General features: G+C 39.0%; 4 protein-coding genes and 1 long non-coding RNA gene across 7 annotated transcripts; 2 read left to right on the top strand and 3 right to left on the bottom strand.

The window, feature by feature from the left end:
- Positions 347 to 3,291, top strand: LOC109719373 (SWR1 complex subunit 6). Of its 2 annotated transcripts, XR_002218667.1 has the most exons (6): positions 347 to 618; positions 1,366 to 1,468; positions 1,630 to 1,739; positions 2,067 to 2,228; positions 2,578 to 2,737; positions 3,154 to 3,291. XR_002218667.1 is itself a non-coding variant. In XM_020246002.1 (4 exons), the coding sequence occupies exons 1-4, from the start codon at positions 514 to 516 to the stop codon at positions 2,268 to 2,270; spliced, it is 522 nt and encodes a 173-aa protein (XP_020101591.1). In that variant the 5' UTR covers positions 349 to 513; the 3' UTR covers positions 2,271 to 2,436. The 2 variants fall into 2 exon arrangements, 1 of the variants encoding a protein (XP_020101591.1); XM_020246002.1 differs by lacking the exons at positions 2,578 to 2,737; positions 3,154 to 3,291 and having other exon boundaries at positions 349 to 618; positions 2,067 to 2,436.
- Positions 3,013 to 6,402, bottom strand: LOC109719372 (laccase-3-like). The gene is made up of 5 exons (XM_020246001.1): positions 6,196 to 6,402; positions 5,920 to 6,071; positions 5,536 to 5,780; positions 4,570 to 4,698; positions 3,013 to 4,231 (listed from the first exon to the last, which is right to left on the bottom strand). Exons 1-5 carry the CDS (start codon positions 6,304 to 6,306, stop codon positions 3,150 to 3,152), a joined length of 1,719 nt encoding a protein of 572 aa, XP_020101590.1. The 5' UTR covers positions 6,307 to 6,402; the 3' UTR covers positions 3,013 to 3,149.
- On the top strand, positions 4,051 to 5,012 carry LOC109719374. Its single transcript, XR_002218668.1, has 2 exons — positions 4,051 to 4,193; positions 4,542 to 5,012. It is a non-coding gene; the product is annotated as an uncharacterized LOC109719374 (long non-coding RNA).
- On the bottom strand, positions 11,557 to 15,347 carry LOC109719191 (probably inactive leucine-rich repeat receptor-like protein kinase IMK2). The gene is made up of 2 exons (XM_020245736.1): positions 12,551 to 15,347; positions 11,557 to 12,400 (listed from the first exon to the last, which is right to left on the bottom strand). The coding sequence occupies exons 1-2, from the start codon at positions 14,370 to 14,372 to the stop codon at positions 11,766 to 11,768; spliced, it is 2,457 nt and encodes an 818-aa protein (XP_020101325.1). The 5' UTR covers positions 14,373 to 15,347; the 3' UTR covers positions 11,557 to 11,765.
- On the bottom strand, positions 16,407 to 19,063 carry LOC109719047 (macrophage migration inhibitory factor homolog). Of its 2 annotated transcripts, XM_020245551.1 has the most exons (4): positions 18,852 to 19,063; positions 17,521 to 17,721; positions 16,902 to 16,960; positions 16,407 to 16,735 (listed from the first exon to the last, which is right to left on the bottom strand). In XM_020245551.1, exons 1-3 carry the CDS (start codon positions 18,960 to 18,962, stop codon positions 16,907 to 16,909), a joined length of 366 nt encoding a protein of 121 aa, XP_020101140.1. In that variant the 5' UTR covers positions 18,963 to 19,063; the 3' UTR covers positions 16,407 to 16,735; positions 16,902 to 16,906. The 2 variants fall into 2 exon arrangements, with proteins under 2 accessions (XP_020101140.1, XP_020101141.1); XM_020245552.1 differs by lacking the exon at positions 16,902 to 16,960 and having other exon boundaries at positions 18,852 to 19,062.

The raw sequence follows: 20,034 nt of genomic DNA, 5'->3' as shown, positions 1-20,034 counted from the left end.
AGGGACTGGTACGGCGCAGTTTGAAACAGGAGGGGCATTTTGGGGGAAGAAGAGACTAAGTCGGGAAGGAAATTTGGGTCGATGGATCAAATAGCAACAGAGACATTGACCCGAATCCGATTCATTAACTAAAGGAGATAAATTATTAAAAAATTAATTTATTTATCAAACGAATGATCCTACGTAATTGACACAATAAGTTTAATAATAATTAAATTCAAATTTGAGCTATAAATGAGTCTTCGTGTAATATGATTTAAATTTTAATATAAATAAAATTTTTTATAAATTAATAAATAAATTAAGCGCGTCGATCCGACCCGATCCAAACCCGCTTCAATTCGATCTCACGCTCACACTCCGCTCTGATAAGCTCTACCCCGCTCCCGCCCCTTCTCCTTCCAAAGCGATCGACCTAGGGTTTCGAAAAATCCCCCGATCGAGCTCCTTTCGCCCCGTATCCCTCGACCAAACCCTAGATTGCGACAGCTTTCCATCGGATTCTTCGCCGCCATGGACGAGGAGAACACGGGGCCGTTTCGCCGGACCTCGACCCGGACGAGGAAGATGGCGACGAAGATGGCCGTGGCACTCGCCAGCACCGATAATCGCACCCAGGTCCCAACCCCATTCCCCCTCATCAAATTCCCTTTTCCTTGTTTGGTGTTTAAATTGTTTGATGCAAATGCATCTGTATCCCTGCGAAGTTCGAAGTTGCGGATTTGTCCAGTACAGTTTCCCTTTTTCAAACGTTTCTCTTTAAATTTCAAAAATTTGCAAATTTGTCTCTTCTAGTTTATTATCGTTGGTTGAGTGCTAATTTTTTCACCGTTGGGACCATTATGCTCTTGAAAAAAAGATGTCTTTAAGGATTTTTCTCTTTTTTTTTTTTTTCGGAGGATTGAGGTTTTTGGGTTGTTAACATGAACTAATGAAAAAGGATAAATTTGCGAAGTTGTAGAGTTTAGAGCGACGTATAGTATCTCTGATCACGTGAACTGTGGAGGACAAGTGCTCAAATTCACTACTCTGCTCATATATGTAGGCAATTTTCCCTATTAGTTGTTTAGCCAAATTCGTTCTTTTCAGCTTGTAAAATTTTAAAAAGAACTTTTGAGGTGACTCAATTTTGTGTAGCTACTCTGAGATTAATTAAATACTTATTTCTTAATTTCTCAATTGCACTTTTGCATGCTTAGAGAGAATATTGTGTCCCTGTTTATTGAAGTACCAAGTTCAATCTTTTCTTGCAGTTTTTCTCTTGTGGATCATGTTCCAAGCATCTGAAATTGTCCCACTTGCTTATTTTGAAGCCTTCTGTGGTTTCTAACTTTCTTTTTATACTTTTCTTTTTCTGTACAAAAGGCAGCGCTAGCTCGGCTTGAGGCGTTGGAGAATGACAATGCTGGAGCAGATAATGTAGAGACCAACGATGACGACTATGATTCTCTTGATGATGAAGACCAAGGTATGATTCCATCTCTTTTCAGTGTTTATTTTCTCATTTGCTTTCTTATAAAATTGTTTGGATGTTACTCCTCTTCTTTTTTTTTAAATTTTATTTTTCTCTTAAGAATCCAACTTTGCTCTTTGTCTCTTCCCTTATGCCGAGATTTGTTATCTTTGTAGTGTACATCCAAAAAAAGCAGTCAAAAAACATGAAACGCAAGACCCGGCAGGCAAAAGCACTGGAGAATGCAAAGAAGGCACCCAGAACATTCATGGAAGTGTTACAAGAGGTAAACATACCGACAAAGTGTTGGTTGAAAATATTTCAGCTTGAGCTACTCTGCATTTGGAGCAGCTTCTCTTCTTGAGAAGCAACACATAGTATCTTTCAAATAACAAGTTTGCAGTAAACGTTCCGGTAGAAAGCTGAAATGCGTTTCTAGGTCCCAAAAGCTTACACTCTTATTTGAAGCTTCTGCATCTAGTATAATACAAGTTCTTTGGGAATGTTTAAAACAAAAGGCTGGTGTTGCTTCTTAAACAGTTCTAACTTCGGCTGTGCCAACTAGGCCCCCTCTTTTAAACTATACTTGTAATTTGCTTATGATTCTAAACAGGCGAATCTAGAGTCCCTGCCTCCCCATGTCCCAACCTATTTGAGGGCGGCTGTTGGTCCACCGAGCACGCGGTCTCGCCGCCATTTCTGCACAGTATGTGGTGATGCCGCCAACTACACGTGTGTGAGGTGTGGAATGCGGTTTTGTTCTTGCAAATGCCAGGTTATACATAACGATACCCGCTGCCTCAAGTTTGTTGCTTGATCATCGTATTCCACATTGCTTGGAGTTCTGTTTTGGCATTGTTTCACTTGTATAGACCGGTTGAATATATGTTCTGAAAAGGTGGTTTTCCCATCATTTGGTATTATTGTGATATCAAGGTGGTTATGTTTATGTTATTAATTAGTAAAGGGAAATGTTTCATCAATTCTTCTGTTTGTCTCTTTTAAACTATTTGAAGAGCAAAAGCTTTTGCCTTAGCAGATTGTCGGGTTAATGGACTGATAACAAAGAAATAAGATTATGGGTTCTATTTACAATGTGATCTAAGAAGCCACGATACTTGCAATGTGAGTCAAGCTTAAGTGGATCTACATCAGTTCCAACTGGAGATCTTTCTAGGTAGCTCATTATTCTCAGGCTGTTCTTTTCAAAGTTTTATGTGCTTATTACTTGGTATTGTTTCAGAAGAAAATGTCTACCTGTTGATCCTGCTGAATCATCTGTAGGTAATTCTGCAGCTTACCATAGTGTACCGTACTCAATCTTCTTTTGATTACTCTCATCTTTCTATTTGTATTTTTATTTTTATTTTTATTTTATTATTATTTTTTTTTATCTCCTGTTTTTCAATCTGTTAATCCTGGTCCGCCATTTTTTATGCATTTACTCTCGTTCAGTTCCTCTGTTTTCCGAACCACCTGAGCAGAAAATATAGTAAAAGGACAATGATTTTGAACAATACAACCAATTTCATTGATGAACTGAATGTAGACAACACTAATAAATGAAAGATATGACAAATCCAATATCCTCTCTAAAACCTCTGATGTGAAAAATAATCAAAATGCAAATGAGCAATAATTGACTCAATCTGTGACTTAAATTTACTATAATCTATCTTTTCTTCTGATGTATCAATCAGCACACGGGAAGGTCAGCCGGAGGCGGCTCCAGAGACTGCAACTCTCCAAGTCCATTCTCCACCAGGAAGGCCATGGCTAAACCCCAGGTGATATGCACTTCCAAATGGCAGTGCACGAGCCAGACCCCGGGGTTGTTTGCAACGAACCGGATCACGGCCCAGCCATTGACCGGCACCCCAACTGTGTTCCTTCTCGGCGGGTCCACAAGGTTGAACTTGGCTGTGTCCTTCTTAGCATTGAAGTTCCCAAAGCCCTCTGCCAGAATATAGAAATCGTAGCCATGGATGTGGATGGGATGATGCTCCGCACCAAAGATGTTAGTTCCTTGCAATACCACCTGAACCACGGACCCAAACTTCAACTTATACAACTTTGTCGCTGCGATAGGCTGCCACAGAGCACGGCTGATGTTTTTTGCGGTGTAATCGAACTGCACCGGTGGGACGGCTGGGAAGTCGGTGGTGAACACGCCTGAAATACCTTGCTGGTGTGCTTGGAGGAGTGAAAAGCTGGATGGCAAGACGAAGGAGATATTGTTCATGCTGGCCCCGAAACGAGTCCCATTTGGTCCACCACATCTTTTCCCTTTTGGGCAATCGAACAGGCCAAGGCCAACGGTGAAGAAGAGGTTCTCGTCAACAGGCTCAGGGATTTTCACAGCTGATAAGCTTCTAAGGCCGGTAGTAAAGGCAGTGACAGCACCAGTATCGTTATAGGCCGGGAGGGTAGGGAGAAATGGCTGAGCGGCTTGTCCGGGTGGTGAAGAGCAGCCGCAGTCATATTCGAGGATGGCGGTGGTGGTGGTGTTGTCAAAGGGGGCGCCCTGAGTACTAGCATAGGCGCGGGCCGCTATGTAGTAACTTGCAGCTGGCTGGTCCGTGGTGACGAGGACGTCGGTGGTCTGGCCCGGCCCCAGGAGGAGGACGGAGGTGGTAAAGGGCTTCGTGTAGGAGGCATCAACACCGACGACCGTCATCTTGTGGTTGGCAATCGCAACGAACATCTCGGTGTTTAGGGCCGCGTTGATGAACCGCAGGAGGTTCGTCTCACCGGCCTTTACTGGAATTGTGGTTGTGTCTGCAGGATTCTTTTTGTCAACATATCTACCTTTCTTTCTAAAATAGGCTCAACTACACTTTACTGGATTTGTGGTTCTTTCTTAATTTTTTAAAATTGTTGCAATCAAGTCGTAAAATCTAATTTAATTGACTAAAATTGATGTATCACTAATAAAAAAGTGATGTTACATAATTGTGATCGGTAACGTGACAACGGTCAAAACGTCACAATACTTTCACATTATCGATATGTCAATATTTAGTCATTGTAATTTGATAATCGAAAGTGTAATTGAGCCTTTAAGAACTTCTATTCTTGCTTTCCACAGTTGGGATGATGGAAGTGGAGATGAGAACCTTCGCTGGAGCAGTTGAAGAAATCGCCGGGCTGTCCATTGATAGTGAGGGCATCGGAGATGTTCGGAGCCGCTCCGGTTCGTGTCGCCGCTCGCACGACCTTGATCGGATTGGCATTCCACCACTCTCCTGCTCATAGCCACCATTGTCGTCATCGCCACTCTCCGATTTTGTAAATAGTAGCAATAATTTTCTTTGTGGTTTGATAAAAGTAACAGCAGTAACCCTTGAATTTACAAATCAATCTTAAATATTGCTGCAGCTGTTAGCGCAACTTTTGTTTCCAGTGCTTTTACTTATTTTGGTATAGCTTTCCATAGAAGTGTAATAATGGGAAGTAATTTATTAATCTGCTCTGTGACTTTTAAAAGCTTGTATTAAAAAAGAAAGTGTAATTTGTGGACACTTCAACTACTTAATTTGTAGATAATACATTTTCGTAACCTACTAGTTTTTAATCAATTAGTAGGTAGTAATTGTTAAATTGTATTTTCATATACACGTGAAGAAATACATGTTTTTTTCATTTTATCCCGCATGTTTACCCCCACAATCTTCTATGCAAGCGTTACATCATATAGGTCCCTGTTTATTCCATTAACTTATTGAAAACATTATTCCAATAGCAAACTTGACTTGTTACGACCTAGTAACTAATAAGTGTCTTTTTGGTCGGGTTCCCAAGTTGCTTAATTATTTATTGATAAATTTTCCTATAGCTTTTAACTGTAGGTGAAAGATCCTGGTAGAATTTGATGACCTTTTTTAACTAGAAAAATTTGATGGCTTGTCCATTCATCATGTGTGTTGCTTTGTATGCGTTCATGTGTTAAGAGAGAGAGAGAGAGACTCAGAAGTTTTTGTAGATTTTAGGACTGACTCTAATATCATATTATTTAGTAGATGCATTTGTTATAATTAATACAGTTTTAGAATAATTTTTCAGAAAGGAAGATATAAACATACCAAGAAGGATAGGAACTTCTCTTTGTGGGTTGGTGAATGGATAGGAAGAGTTCTCCTTAGGGTGGATGATGAGGGCTCCATAAACAGTGGCCCTGAGCCACGAGCTGTGCGCGTGCCACCACAGCGTGCCCACCTGTCCCTCGATCGTAAACCGGTACTTGTAGCTCCCCCCCGGCCTGATCGGACACTGCGTCACGAACTCCGGCCCGTCGGCCCACGCCGTCCTCCATTGCCTCACTCCATGCCTGGAGAACACAATCATATTTGTGGTGATCACATTATACACAAAAATGTTTACATATAGTTGCACGTACGTAAAGCCATGCATGCATGCACAGGAGATTCTACGCATGTATAATGTATATATATGTGTATGTAGTGTACCAGTGGATGGTGACATTGTATCTGGCGCGATTCACGACGTCGATCTCGAGAGTGTCGCCCTCCCGAACTTCGATGGTCGGACCAGGGAGTTGCCCGTTCACCGTGATGACCTTGTGTGTCTTGCACAGCCTCTTCACCGGCGTTTCTTGGACCTAATGCGAATCCATTAGTTCGTAATGATATAAAAAACAAAAAAGAAAGATGTAATCTACCGAAGATATATACGAAGGTAATTGATTAAAACAAAGAAGAAATGCTCAGCTACGGAGCGCGTACGACGAAGTTGTGGTAGTGAACATCGGCGCCAGTGCGAGCGAAGAGAAGTGAAAGGCCTAGGAGGAAATGCAGGAGCCAAGATGTCGTGAGAATGTTTGATTGATTCGCCATCAATGCTTAACTAAGTTCGTCCTTAACTATCTAAGGAATGTGTTGTTTAATAATAATAATTAGTTATGAGGTGGAAGTGCAATTGATAGAGAGAGAGAGAGAGAGAGGGTTCTTATATATAGGTCACAAAGGGGACAAAGTTAAGAGGGGTCTAAGTGGGTTGTTTTGTGGTTGGCAAGATTAGGTTTTGATACATAGTGAAAGAATTTGAGCTTTGTTCTTATATGTTAGTTGCTGTAAAAAAGGGTTAAAGCCAACATGGCCACATTGTTGAACACAAAAGAAGTTGTTGCACCCACTAACTAGACTCTTTGCTAGGGTTTTCAACAATGCTTGTCCCATAAGGTTTCTCATGGATATGAACTCCTATGGGGAGCACATAATTATAACTCTTTGCTTTTCATAGATCATTTCAATGGGTCTCCTCAACAGCTATTGTACAAACATGTTTTATGCCTTAATTAATAGTTTTTCTTTTCTTTTGCATGAGCCTTTCAAAGCTTTTGGACCCATTACAACATGGAAAGGGATATATACTTTCTCTTTTGACCTTTTTCAAGGATAGAGGTCAAGGGCCTCTAATATACAAGTCCACATCTTTTTCATGCTAATAAAGATTTGGTTTGTTTATTCTTTTTTTGTTTAAGTTGTTGGTTTTGGGTGCAACCTTTTGCGTAGTAAACACTATTTGACAATTCCATCACTAGATAGAAAGGTGCATTTATGGGGGCTTTAAAGTCCCCATTTGAAGCTTTATTTCCTCACCTTCTAATTTGGCCATTAATTAGCTTCTAGAGAAAGAAATATAGAGGTGAGGTAAATTGACATGATAGAGAGTTTGTTATATTCTTTGAGTAATTTAAATGCTTAATTCCAATTGTCAATCAACTTTTTATTCAATCATATTAATTTGGCCTTTAATTCTTGTTGATTGAGATAATGCTTCCTTTAATCTAAAATGATTAATCCATGAGTTCACATTAGAACAACCATAAAGATTAGTGCCCTTTGATCGACACAATATTCATGATGATGTTATCTTTTATTTTCGAGATACATAATAGCAAAAGTCTAGTCGTAAAGGATGTTATACCACAACTATGCAAGAGTATCAGGGTTCGAACTTCATGCAGCACATATGCGAAGAGTAATTAACATAAACAGTTGATAAACAAATTAAAGTTGACATATATAAATCCATAGCTTGCATATGTTAATCCTAAACTAAATTTTATGTTTTTTTCCCATATGTTGTCTCTCTAAATGAGAATATTCTTCCTAGCAAAATAACATGCAAGTGGGGTATACTTTTTTGGCTATTGTGAACAAGGTGCTTATCGAAAAGCCAGTTTAGTTACCTACCATACCATAACCACCAAACAGAGAGAAAAGCACTTCCATATGACATGAGCATAACAAAGACACAAACAACTCTCCTTCTCATTCTTTTCGAAGATGTTTCGTTTGGTTCAAGTAATTAAGCTGTGAGGATCCAAATTAAAAGTCAATGCTTAGCAAGTAAGTGGCCACCATCAAATATTATGGTAGGAGAGTAAGTTGTAATAGGAAAAAAAGGAGATTTGCTTGGTAGGAAAAGGCTTAGTTTAGGTGGAGAAAAACATTTATTAAATTTGGAAGCATTTTGGATGTCTCCATCATAAGTTGTTAGGTAACTGTTTAACTAGCACTGATTATGCTTTTGGAGAAGCTCTATTTATTCAACTACTAGTTTGAAAAGCCCTAAAGCCTTGAGAAAGTCTTTTCTATAATATAAAAAGTATTTCGAGTAGGAAGATTAACTTTAATCTTCAAGTTAGAGATTCTGCTTTTGAGTTTTACAGACCCCAAACTTACCGACATGCCAGAAGCTTTAATTGCTAAGTGATTTAAAAAAAAAAAAAAAAACTGCTAAAAAAATGTCAAATTGAGATTCTCTGTCGGACATTGATATTTCAGATTAAATTGATCATAGTCTGATGTATATACTATAATATAATATGATTATATTCAATATATCTGTTTTGCCAATTACATATACTATGTTAATTTTCTCCTTAACTAAATTAAATTCTTTGTGCTATCGATAACACAGTGGCAGACACTACTGGGCCACCCCTTAATTTCCATCATTAGCTTGAGCTTTTGCTAATAAATGCACTGCCCCAAGCAGTCCAAAAAAAAAAAAAGTGCTGTTCCCTACCCTACTCAGACATAATTGAAGTCATCTAATACAGCATTTGTACATGCTTATAGTTTAATTATAGGCTTAATCAGGACAAAATAATAGAAAGTTTCCTCTCTTTTTTTTTGGCCAAGAAGATTGTTTTTCTATACATTTTTCGCAAATAGATTAGTGTTAGTTGCAAATAGTATTAGTTCACACAACCAAACCAGGGGGGAGAAATTAAAAAATGTATCACAAAGGTGTTGGTAGGGTTAGGAGGAGGTGGTGAGAATAATAGCTTGTCTAATAAGCCTTGAATCCACCACCAATGATATTAGTTGAACAATTCATGCTTGCAGGTAATACAATGATCATGGGAATTACAAGTTGTACAATGGTCCCACATTATTTATTTTTTATATTAAATATTTCAGATGTTTCACCAGAGGAGCCAATAGTTCTGGGGAGAATGTAATTAATTAGGTCACTATTTAATATTTCTTATTGAAGTTTTTTTTTGTCTATTGTTGGAATATCCTACTTGAGAGTTAAACTAAGATGACACATGCTTAATTGGATGGTTCAACTAAATATTACACATCTCACATGACCATTGAACAACTAGTTAATGTATAGCTTATTTCTTAAATCTTTAGTTGAAATGTTGTAGCTTCTCATTCCATTTAAATGATTGATCTTTTAAAAGTTTGATATTTAAGAGTAAAGGATAACTGGTCCAATAGGGGTTGGAGTTGGAACACAATTATTAGAGCATTTGAAACCAGATTCCATCAGGAGGAGGAAAGAGTGAAGGAATTCAAGTATATAAACCGGACGATGTCGAATGGATGCTGACCGAAGGTTCACGATCAAATCAACCTATGAATGCTTATAGAAGAGGGGGGCGCGAGATAGCAATACACCGTGGAATTGGAAGTTGAGAATTTTCATAAAAGTCAAAATTTTTGCCTGGCTGGTACTTAGAACACCCACAACTAATAATTTACAAAGAAAAAAAAAAAACGGTCGGTGATACAACCATTACGCATACAATGTGGGGATGACATGGAGATAGTAGATCATCCATTCAGCAAGTATATGTATTTTAAGATTTTGTTTTTTTTTTTTTTTTTTTTTTTTTTTTTTTTTTTTTTTTTTGCTTCACTAGTGATTTGCAAGATACACGAAAAATAGAAGACGTAAAAGAGCTGTGAGGTGGGATAGGAGGTATAAGAACAGAGACCAATATAGAAGGAGGATAGCGATGACATCCCTTGTCGCTATTTGGTAGTCTGTTTGGTTAAAATGAAACAATGTGATTTTCAGAAATAAAAGTAAGAACCCCAACAAGTGCTATTTGATATTCGAGGAGGTTGTGGATTGAATTATGTTGGTAGACGCGGTCACACTATCTAAAATCTATTTTTTTTCTTTTCAAGGCCTCGTTGCCTCAACTATATAGACGAGTTCATTTACCTATTGAATAAAGTGGGTATATAGCATGCTATTTTTTTTCTCGAAAAAAGAAAAAAAGTTAAAGAGGAAGCCTCATAGTGTTCAAGGCAAATTTATTCTTCACCACTTAAAAAGAAATGCATATCCAATAGCCAAAAGTGTGTTAATTTTATATTTTAGAATGATTATCATATAGATTCCTCTTAGTCTACCAAGTGATCACTGCAGGATTGGATTTGAGACATGGTTAATTAAATTATAAGTTTTTGTAATGATTTGTTTCACAATAAAAAAAGAGGGTGGCTAGGTTTTTAGCTCAAAGGTGAAGTTCATAATGATTTGCTAACTCATAATGATATAAACCTTTATACAAAAATCCACATTGATACACAACATGGTCTCTGCAAAAGTTTCAACACTAAAGGTGTGACAAAAGATATTCTAATCATGCTAAAAATTTGTATACACACCTCATGAGATTATGAGTTTATGACAATGATTTTTATTCCATGAGAAGGCCACAAGCCAGATACACATTTTTAGCAGATGCCATAATATTGCCCCTTTTCAAAATGTTTGTTTGTTTAAGAAAGATAAAGCAAGCCAAGCCAAACAATTTACTAGGGAAATGAACTAAGTTACACAGAAATGCAGAGAGGGGGAAAAGGAAAAGGTAAAAAAGGGTGAGTAGAGTTGAGAACTGAGGTAACTTGTGCAAAATTTTATGCTTCAAAGTTTCAAGATCTGAAGATTACACCTTTGCCAAAGGATTCTGTCACTCCAGTTTGTTTCGGACATAGCAAACTCAGAGCTATGCGTATTTTATTCTCAAATTGAAATTGGGTTTCTATCCCTATTAAAACAAAAAATAATAATAATAATAATTTAACAGCTTATAGCCATGCATTATGATTCAGGGAAAATATATATATATATATGTGTGTTAATTTAACTTTCCAGAAAGAAAAACAAGAATTTGAAAGGCAGGTCAGTGTGCAGTGATCTGCAGAATCCTGGATCTCCAGAGTTCTTTCTATTTCAGCCAAACGGAATGATCAAGAACAAGTACTTTGCAAGCAGCAATCCAACTTTTAACATAATAAGCGAATTTCAGAAGTATATTCACAGAAAACTTAAATTCACAGAAGATAAAGTGCAGAAAATCCTGTCATCAAAATCCTCATTGTAAGTATATGCTGCATCAGCATCAGTAACAGCCAACTTTTCTCAGTGAAGAATTGAAGCATGATATGTTCTCAAAAGAAATATTGAAGCATGATACGGTCCGAACGTAATAGTACTGCATCACTACTTTCACCAGAATTAATCTCGAGTTAGGGCTCGGTGTGAAAATCAATATACTCTGTAGCTAACTCTATGTCTTGCCTTTATAGGATGTGCAGCGGAAATCATAAATCTCCAAATTGGCCAAAAATTGTACTCCGAAAAATCCTGCTGATCATATGCTGAAGTTCTCATTTAGTGTAGATTTAAACGTAATGTTTAAAAAGAAACAAGTGTCTGTTTTCGGACGTTGTGAACTAAACTGTGAAATTATCATCATAAAAATAGGAAATCTGATTCCATCAAAGAACCTATATATGTTGCCGTAGTTCCATTTATGTGCTATATTACTATCTCAATACAGCTTTACCAATTTGTCATAAAGAGAACAACAAACTGAAACCTCTAACACACCAAGGTACTTCCACAAGTTACTTAATGACATATATATATATGCACAGATATAAAAAATGAAACAAATGCACCTAGTAATCAAAATTCTAATGAATGAAAGAATTCTTAGTACTCTTCACCTAAAAACTTTCACTTATGTAACCTAAACACTGCTTGCGAATTCCGCGACAGCAGAGCCACCACCTTCTTCGCTAGGGCCTGCGCCGCCCCCCGAATCCGGCTTGATCTCCTCTAGCTGCTGCAGCACCTGTTTTGCCTCAGGCCGCGCCACTGGCGACGGATCAACACAATGTAGAGCCAACTTCAAAGTGTTAAGCAGCTCATCTCCCTTCGAACCTTCGGCTTCCTTCATAAGCTCGAGGTCGAAAACCTCATTGGTCCACTCCTCCTTCACGATCGAAGCCACCCACTGCGGCAAATCCAGGCCGTTCATCGAGTCCCCCGGTGACTTGCCGGTCAGGAGTTCGAGGATGATCACTCCGAGGCTGTAGACGTCGGTCTTCGTGTTGGCCTTCTTCAGTTTCGAGAGCTCGGGGGCGCGGTAGCCGAGGGCACCAGCTGTCGCGATCACATTCGAGGTGGCAGAGGCGGTGATCAAGCGCGGGAGGCCGAAGTCCGCGATCTTGGGGCTCGTGTCCTCGTCGAGCAGGATGTTGCCACTCGTCAAGTTGCCGTGGATCATGCTTACCTCGCCGTGGAGGTAGCATAGACCGCGAGTTACGCCCTTGGCTATGTTCATCCTCGTAGACCAATCGATGGGCGTGTCCGGTCCGCGAGCTGCATCAAGGACAAGAATCATAACTTTTTAGAGCATAAATCTTTTCGATAAGTCGGTTATTCCTCGTGATCATTAAAATTCAAATAAAATGCACTTTAGAACATGAAACATACTCAAAAGAAACAAATTTAAATTTGCATTGAGCTCACCATGAAGAAAAGATGCAAGGCTCCCCTTGGGCATGAAATCAAACACAAGAAGCTTCTCCCCTTTCGGGCCCAAGTAATATGCCCGAAGAGCCAACAAATTCGGGTGCCGGATCTTTCCGAGCGCATTAACCTCTGCCTCAAACTCCTTTTGGCCTTTGGTGATCTTCTCTCTGAGCCTCTTCACTGCAACTTGGTTTCCATCCTCAAGTGTTGCTTTGTACACAGTCCCATAAGTGCTTTTCCCCATGATCTCCGCGGTGGCGCACAATAGATCGTCCGCCGTAAACGCCAACGGCCCGTCGAAATGGACCAACTTCCCTCCGGCCTCCCCGCCCGACTCCACTTCGGGCCCGTGGGCGGCTCCGGGCTTCTCGCCCCTCCCGACGGCCCCCGCGATGCCTGCGGCTTTGCTCTTCTGGCTAAGCCTAGTCCTCTTCCTAACCAAACAGCATAGCAGAACACAACAAAGTAGAAGTAGAATTGCTAGGATTGCTCCAGCAATGATAAGAATTATATCCTTCGTGTTCAATTTCCGGTGACTGGGTCGAGAAGGAATGGTCGAAGGAGAAGGAGATGGACAGATAACTGAACTATTGTACCCGCAAAGCTGAATATTTCCGGCGAAAGAGCTAGAATTGAACTTCTGAGCAAGGCGAAGAGGGACGGGACCGGATAGATTGTTATAGGACACATTGAAGAGCACCAAATTGGTGAGATTATCCAAAGAGGGAGGAATTTGCCCACTGAACTGGTTCTCCGACAAGTCCAACTGCGAAAGAGTAGAGACATTCCCGAGAGTCGCGGGGATTTCTCCGAAAAGTTGGTTCTTTTTTAGAGAAAGGATTGAAAGGTTCTTGAGCCCGTCAATGCAATCAGGGATTTGGCTCTCAATTTGGTTTCTCTCAAGGTTTAGCGACACTAACGACGACAAATTGCATAGAGAAATCGGAAGCTTTCCTCCTATGGAGTTATCCGAAAAATCTAATCTTTGAAGATTAGGAAGAAGCCCAATTTCTTCAGGGATGCTTCCATTAAGCTGGTTTCTACTAATTGATAGCTCTTTCAACATTTTTAGCCTACTAATTGAGGTGGGTATGTTTCCAGTTAGCAAATTATCGTCGAGATTAATCGTTTGCATCTGATACACTTGATCAGTGGCTTGCATTGAGCCCCAAGTATCAGGAATTGAACCAGAGAGATTATTATGCTGCAGAGATAGAAAAGTAAGCGAAAAAGACCGAAGAATAGTGCTGGGTATTTCTCCGGAGAGGTTATTGTAGCTAAGATTTAGCCTATAGAGCCTAGTCGAGTTCGCGATCGAGGTAGCGACGTTCCCTACGAGCAAGTTATTGCTAAGATCGACGGCCATGAGCGAGACGCAGTTACCGATCGACGGCGGGACCACGCCCGAGAGCTGGTTGTTGAAGAGGTAGAGCCCTCTGAGCTCGGCGAGGAATCCGATCGACTCGGGGATTTGGCCGCCGATGGCGTTGTCGTGGAGGCTGAGCTTGCGCAGCGCCGTGAGCTGGCCGATTTTCTCCGTGATGTGGCCGCCGAAGCCGCGCCAGGGGAGTTGGATGGCGATGACCTTCCCCTTCACGCATTTGATCCCGGCCCAGGCGCCGGAGCACGCGCCGAGGCCGGTGCCGTTCCAGCTGCGCAGAAACCCCGAGGGGTCCTCCAGCGAGTGCTTCAGGGCCTGCAGGCCTTGGTAGTCGGCTTCGGCGATGATGATCCCATCCCAAGCTCTGATACTGGTGCAAGCAACGAGAACCACGAAGAGAACAGCAACAAGGTGATCAGAAGAGGAGATGGGTCTCATTTTTGGATCTTTTTTGGATCAAATGGACACGAAATAAAGAAGTTGGTTTTGTTGAGAGGGTGGGGAGAGGAGAATGGGAATGGAGAAGATGAGAATGGTGATTGTGAGAGGGAGATGTGAGTGTGTATGTGTGTATGTGTGTGTGTGTGTGTTTTGTTTTAGTTTTGAAGCTAACGGCTAGTTTCTGGTGCATGTGTGGTGTTGTTGGTGTGAATCCACGGAGAGTTTGAGCGCTCCCGTTTTTGCTCCTCTGATGAGAGCTTTAACGGCTACTTTGAGCGGGTCCCACCGCTTCGGATTCCTCGTTATGAGGGTTTATGAGGGTGTCGGCGGAATAATTGATTCCCTGGACCGGGTCTAGTAGACAGTCGGGCGAGGAATGTTGTGATGTCTTTTCGGCCCATGGATGACGTGGAAGGCCTGGTCTACGTCGTATGTGCACTTGATTCTCCGTGTTAATAGGGGAATTTATTGCCGCACCCTATTTAGTTTTTGATGTTTGACCATTCAAATGAACTTTGTGCGTGAAATATTACGGTGAGCAACATTATTTTGGTGCTCAAATTTTATAATTTCTAATGTACAATATTTTTAATTATCATAAAACGCACATTCAACAAATTAAATTTTAACTTTTAGACATTTTAGGGTGAAAATTTTAGAGAATATTTGGGTCTTTTTTTGGTGTTCTTTTCCATTTCAATGTGTTATCGTTTTCCAATGTTTTTATTGAACTATTAAATAAATAGGCTTTTGTTTATATAACCATAAATAAACCGTAGCTATGTAGACACCAAATGGTGGAGATTTACTTTGAGATGTGAACATTTTGGAGATGATTGTGGCCAAAATGGATAACATAAGGGATCTTTTGATCTTCGAGCTATTTTAGGGTTGGGAAATAGCCATGATCCAGTGCGGGAATGCCAAAGGCGTTATTTTCTCATGCTAATTTTTTATTTTAGTTTTTGGGTTTCCAAATGTATAAAATTTATATAAATTAAGAATCATTTTAATTTGACTACTCAATTTTTTAAAATTTTAATTTTACTATCCAATGTTTTATTTTGTTTGATTTGAAGTAGCCAACAACACTTTATACTTAAATTTTAAAAATATCGTTTCATTTTATAGAATTAGTTAGCTTCCTTCCTATAATTCTCGCAACAATAAATTTATTAAAACAAATAATAAGCTTAAATTTTAAAATCAAAGTATCGTTGACCGACTTAGATAAAATGGTAAAATTTAGAAATAAAATCAAAATTTTGAAAGATCAAATAACTCAAGTTTTGTACATTATCTATTTATTTATTTATTTTCAAGTCTGAGAGCAAAATAACTTCTTTATTTTGACAGTGGACAAGAATATCTTGTTCAGTTCACAAAAAAGGCATCAGTGCTGGATGAGTGGTCACTGCAGATCTACAGAGAATACGTTTAATAAAATTTTAAAAGCAAAGCAGAAGGTACAATTAGCTTATCCCCCCTATTTATTATGAAAACAAAAAGTTTGTTGGCTTTGAATGAGAGCATTGAGGAAGAACAACTGAAATCAATGCTTCATTCGGTCGACTTGGACGGTCCGGATCCGACAAAATACAACGATAGAGGCGGCAACACATAAATCAGCCTCAAAATAACTTCATTTCTTAGGAATAAGGAAATAAGAAAACAGCTCAAAAAGACAGCATTGCCAGAAATTTAGTTAATTCAACAGGTTTGAGTGTCAGGCTAGCCACTAAATTGCGATTTGACGAAATTTCAGAAGCTATTCTTAAAGTCTAAGCAGTAATCTCAGCACTGAAGGAATAGTAAACTCACATTGTTGGATTTTACCGACCGTTTAGATTTTAATTGGATAGAATAGGATGAGAGAGCGATAGCGATGTTGGAGAGAAGTTACACTGCTTAGTATAGTTGATACACTACTGTAACTCTCCGCCATAAATGCATCGCAGCTCCTAAAACCTAAACATCTAAACCTATCACATAATGCAGGTACTTAATTCTACAAGAGGAAAAGGTATTGGATGACAAAAGCAAAGCAAGGACCATATTCACGTTATAGATTGCAACACTGGCCATTCAAACCCAGCAAGCATTAGCACATGCTAAGAAAGCCAAATCAGTGAATCACACATGTTTCAAGCCAAAGTTTTCATAATCTCTTTATTGACATGGAATGTAGCTATGGGCATGGTAAGCTAAAGAAGCAAAACGTATCCCTTTCTTCAGAGCGTAGCGATCATAGAGTTCTAACAATGCATCCTGATATGTCTAAGACTTGAAAAGATTTTAATCCAACAATCCAGGAAAGAGTTCACCTAGAAAGTAGTGCCATTCCATCCAAAGTCGGAGCCCTGCATAATTCAAATAGATGATTCATCAGCAACTTCAATCCGCACAAAGAAAGTAGAAACAAAAAGAACTGGAAGGAGAAAATCTACAATCTGGATAGAGGATAGACGTTTGAACTTTGAAATCTGATAAGGATGAGAGGATGTAAAACAACAAATAATTATTTACATGATCTATTGCTGATGTAAAGCATGCAAACACTGAGCATATTCTTGTGCCTGATGAGCCTATGAAACAAAGAGCAAAATTACAATAAGAGATTGTAGAAAACAATAAAGACCCGTCATCATTAGGAATTTGCAGAAGACGTGTCAAAAAATCTCATAGGGCTTGTGATCAGCTCACTTCAGCTTGTTTTCAGCTCTAATTGACCTAGCTTGTTTATTAGCTAGCAAAACTGAAGCTGGGCTTCATCTCTCTCGAGCTCAGCAAGAAAAAGCTCAGTTTTCTATCTTCATAGAAAATGTATTTTTACATGTACAAATTTATGTATATTTGGTGCCTATCAGTCCAGTTAATCGAGCTCAAACTCGACTATTTTTGTGACACTTCAATAATCCCACATCAGATAGTGTGGGAGAGCATAAAAGGCTTATATGTAACGGGCATGCTAGTAATAATAACTAAACTTTAAAGTATTTCAGGCTGATGGTTTGGGCTTAACGAGTCATTAATGCTAGCGGACTAGGTCGAATGGAGCGTGAGCTGGGCTGCATGTGGTTTCGAGGTATGCTGAACTAATCTCAGGTAGCTCGAGCTCGTTTAAAAAAAAGTGTAGGTAGCTTGCCTTAGAATCGTAAAACTTGAGGAAGAAGCGCGACTTGGGGACGGACAATTTGGTCTCCAGAATATTGGCAATTCCAGCACTCAGTTTCTTGTTGACATCAGGATTTAGTCCTCCAATGGACACCAATTCGCCATATGCCGCAGGCTGCTGGGTCCCTCCAAATGCAATTGGTACTGACCCCTTGAGAACAACCATCACATACTGCAGATTGGAAGTAACACTATTAAAACACATAAGACCAAGATTATGATAAGATAGCGGGTCACAAATGCTACTTAACAACCGAGGTACGCAAATTCAAAGAAACACGTTATGGTACACCTACTACAGAAGTATTATTGGAAAAGGTAGTTCACTTGTCTAATATGAGTTTTCTTCTAATCATGGTAGGAGGTGCAAGGATATTACACAGGCAAATGGAAGAAAGAACTTGAAAACCCACACTAGGATACAACTATATTGTCTTATAAATAGTTGTTACCAAAACATAGCTTCCCAGGGCGATTGGCATATTGGAAGGTGCTGATCTCCTCGGCCCTGTTTCTACTTTTGCTTTCAGCTGTAGTTACTTGTAACATAACGTTTGAAAATCATAAAAGTCTAAAGTTTATATTATAGCGGGAAGGGAACCACAAATGGGATTTTGACGGCCAACAAAAGAAGCTCCAACTTGCCGCTCTAGATTCTAGTGCAGGGAAATTTAATATATGCCTCTCCTAATAGCACTTCATGAAACAACATTATATCCTACAGCTGGGTCAAACAGTACTTAAGAGTCCTAGTACTTGATCCATTTTGAGAAGTGGAATAAAACATCAAAACAAGCATATCTATTACGACCAACTTAATCAAAACAGTACTAGCTCAGTAAATCACTTCAACTTTGCTGCTTTACCACATCTGGAATATGTACTAGAAACCTAATCAGCTAATTAGACAATTAAATGGTGCAAAACCTAGAATTAAAACTCAAATTCATCAAAAACATGTCATATTTGACAAAAAAAACCATAATTTTTTACCTATTTGCTCAATTTTTAGGGAGATTAGAACTTAGAAGGTTATTTTACGGAGGCTCTGCAAACAGATACACCTAAATGTACTGGAAACATCACTTTGAACGGTCATATGTTAGCTCAATCCAAGCTTTTAACGCATTAGTAGCACTCTAAATAGATCATATGCTATAAACCACAAACGACAATATCAAAACGCAAGATACTACAGAGAACGCAACATTAATACACCGAATTAAAGCGCGAAAAGAGGCGAATCGGACTGAAGAGGAGAGGGTGATGAAGAGGAAGGGAGAGAGAGAGAAGGAAAGGTACAGCTTCGGGTTTGCCGATGAGCTTGGCGACGGTGGCAGTGGCTTCGGCGAGCACGGCGGAAGTGTCGACCCCGTCGAGGCTCACGTTCGTGGCGAGGTTGAGACACGGCATCGCTCCTCTCTCTCTCTCTCTCTCTCTCTCTTAGGGTTTCTTCGTCGTCCTCTTTCTCTCTCTTAGGGTTTGTTTGTTTCTTCTTCTTCCTCGAGAAGGGAAGGTGAGGGGTACTTGTACCAACTGTGAATTTTACACGTAGCTCCAAAATAGATCCTAAATTACTTTTCATGCGCAAACTATAGTCAGGGTGAAATGTATGAGCAATCACATTATTTGAATTTACGATTCGGTCCTTATGTCATGTATCAGAATCAAAGCAATTAGCGTTGTAATCTCACAATTTATTAGTCTATCTAAAAGATATACTTAACACACTAGTCTTATTAATTTTAATTTTTTTTACCAAAATTTAAATGGTTGTTTAAATTCTTTAAACCATTGAAATAAAAGTTGTAAAGATTACAACATTTTTGGATTGTACACTTAGTATTTCTCTCAACTTTTAATTAAATATGAAACATTGAATTTCACCTTTAATATTTAATCCTTAAAAATAAAATTTTCCTATAAAATAATATTTGAAGAAAAGTGAAATAAATAAGGCTACAGTGATTATTTAACAAGAAGAATTATTTTATTCTGGATTCAGAAACAAAGGTGTTTATGTGAAAGGTTAAAAAAACAAAATTATAATATTGGATAGCAACATTAGATTATTTTGACGCATTTGATATTATTTATATTCTAGTCTTTAAAAGAAATCGATATTTATTTAACAAAAAAAATACACCACTGGCCAATATATAGCCATTTTGGTGAACCATCAAGTACAAATACATTTTAAAAAACTTTTTTTTTTTTTAAGAGAAAGGGAGCGTACTTTTCTCTTCGTTTATTTTTTAAAAAGCAAATTTATCTAGAAATGTGAATCAGTGAATGAATTAAAATTCAAACTTGAGATCTCGGGTATCAACCACCAAACTTTTTGCCACTTGCGTTAAGGATAGTCAGTTGGGGCTAACTATTAATCCAAGAAGATACTCGTTCGCTGAGCACTTTCATTAACTAAGACAAATAAAAGAAGATACTCGTTCGCTGAGCACTTTCATTAACTAAGACAAATAAAAAA

Source organism: Ananas comosus, linkage group 13 (genome assembly GCF_001540865.1).
Source record: "Ananas comosus cultivar F153 linkage group 13, ASM154086v1, whole genome shotgun sequence".
NCBI classification, from domain to species: Eukaryota; Viridiplantae; Streptophyta; class Magnoliopsida; order Poales; family Bromeliaceae; genus Ananas; species Ananas comosus.
The sequence above is the reverse complement of the archived record's forward strand: the minus strand, read 5'-3'. Positions and strand labels throughout refer to the sequence as shown.

Coding starts and splice junctions, on each gene's coding strand:
- LOC109719373 (XM_020246002.1), top strand. CDS start 514: ATGGACGAGGAGAACACGGGGCCGTTTCGCCGGACCTCGACCCGGACG. Junction 619..1,365: donor GCACCGATAATCGCACCCAG/GTCCCAACCCCA, acceptor TCTGTACAAAAG/GCAGCGCTAGCTCGGCTTGA. Junction 1,740..2,066: donor TCATGGAAGTGTTACAAGAG/GTAAACATACCG, acceptor GATTCTAAACAG/GCGAATCTAGAGTCCCTGCC.
- LOC109719372 (XM_020246001.1), bottom strand. CDS start 6,306: ATGGCGAATCAATCAAACATTCTCACGACATCTTGGCTCCTGCATTTC. Junction 5,781..5,919: donor TACAATGTCACCATCCACTG/GTACACTACATA, acceptor TGTGTTCTCCAG/GCATGGAGTGAGGCAATGGA. Junction 4,699..5,535: donor AGAAGTTCCTATCCTTCTTG/GTATGTTTATAT, acceptor GGCTATGAGCAG/GAGAGTGGTGGAATGCCAAT.
- LOC109719191 (XM_020245736.1), bottom strand. CDS start 14,372: ATGAGACCCATCTCCTCTTCTGATCACCTTGTTGCTGTTCTCTTCGTG. Junction 12,401..12,550: donor CCTTGCATCTTTTCTTCATG/GTGAGCTCAATG, acceptor TCCTTGATGCAG/CTCGCGGACCGGACACGCCC.
- LOC109719047 (XM_020245551.1), bottom strand. CDS start 18,962: ATGCCGTGTCTCAACCTCGCCACGAACGTGAGCCTCGACGGGGTCGAC. Junction 17,722..18,851: donor TCATCGGCAAACCCGAAGCT/GTACCTTTCCTT, acceptor TCCAATCTGCAG/TATGTGATGGTTGTTCTCAA. Junction 16,961..17,520: donor TCAAGTTTTACGATTCTAAG/GCAAGCTACCTA, acceptor TTTGTTTCATAG/GCTCATCAGGCACAAGAATA.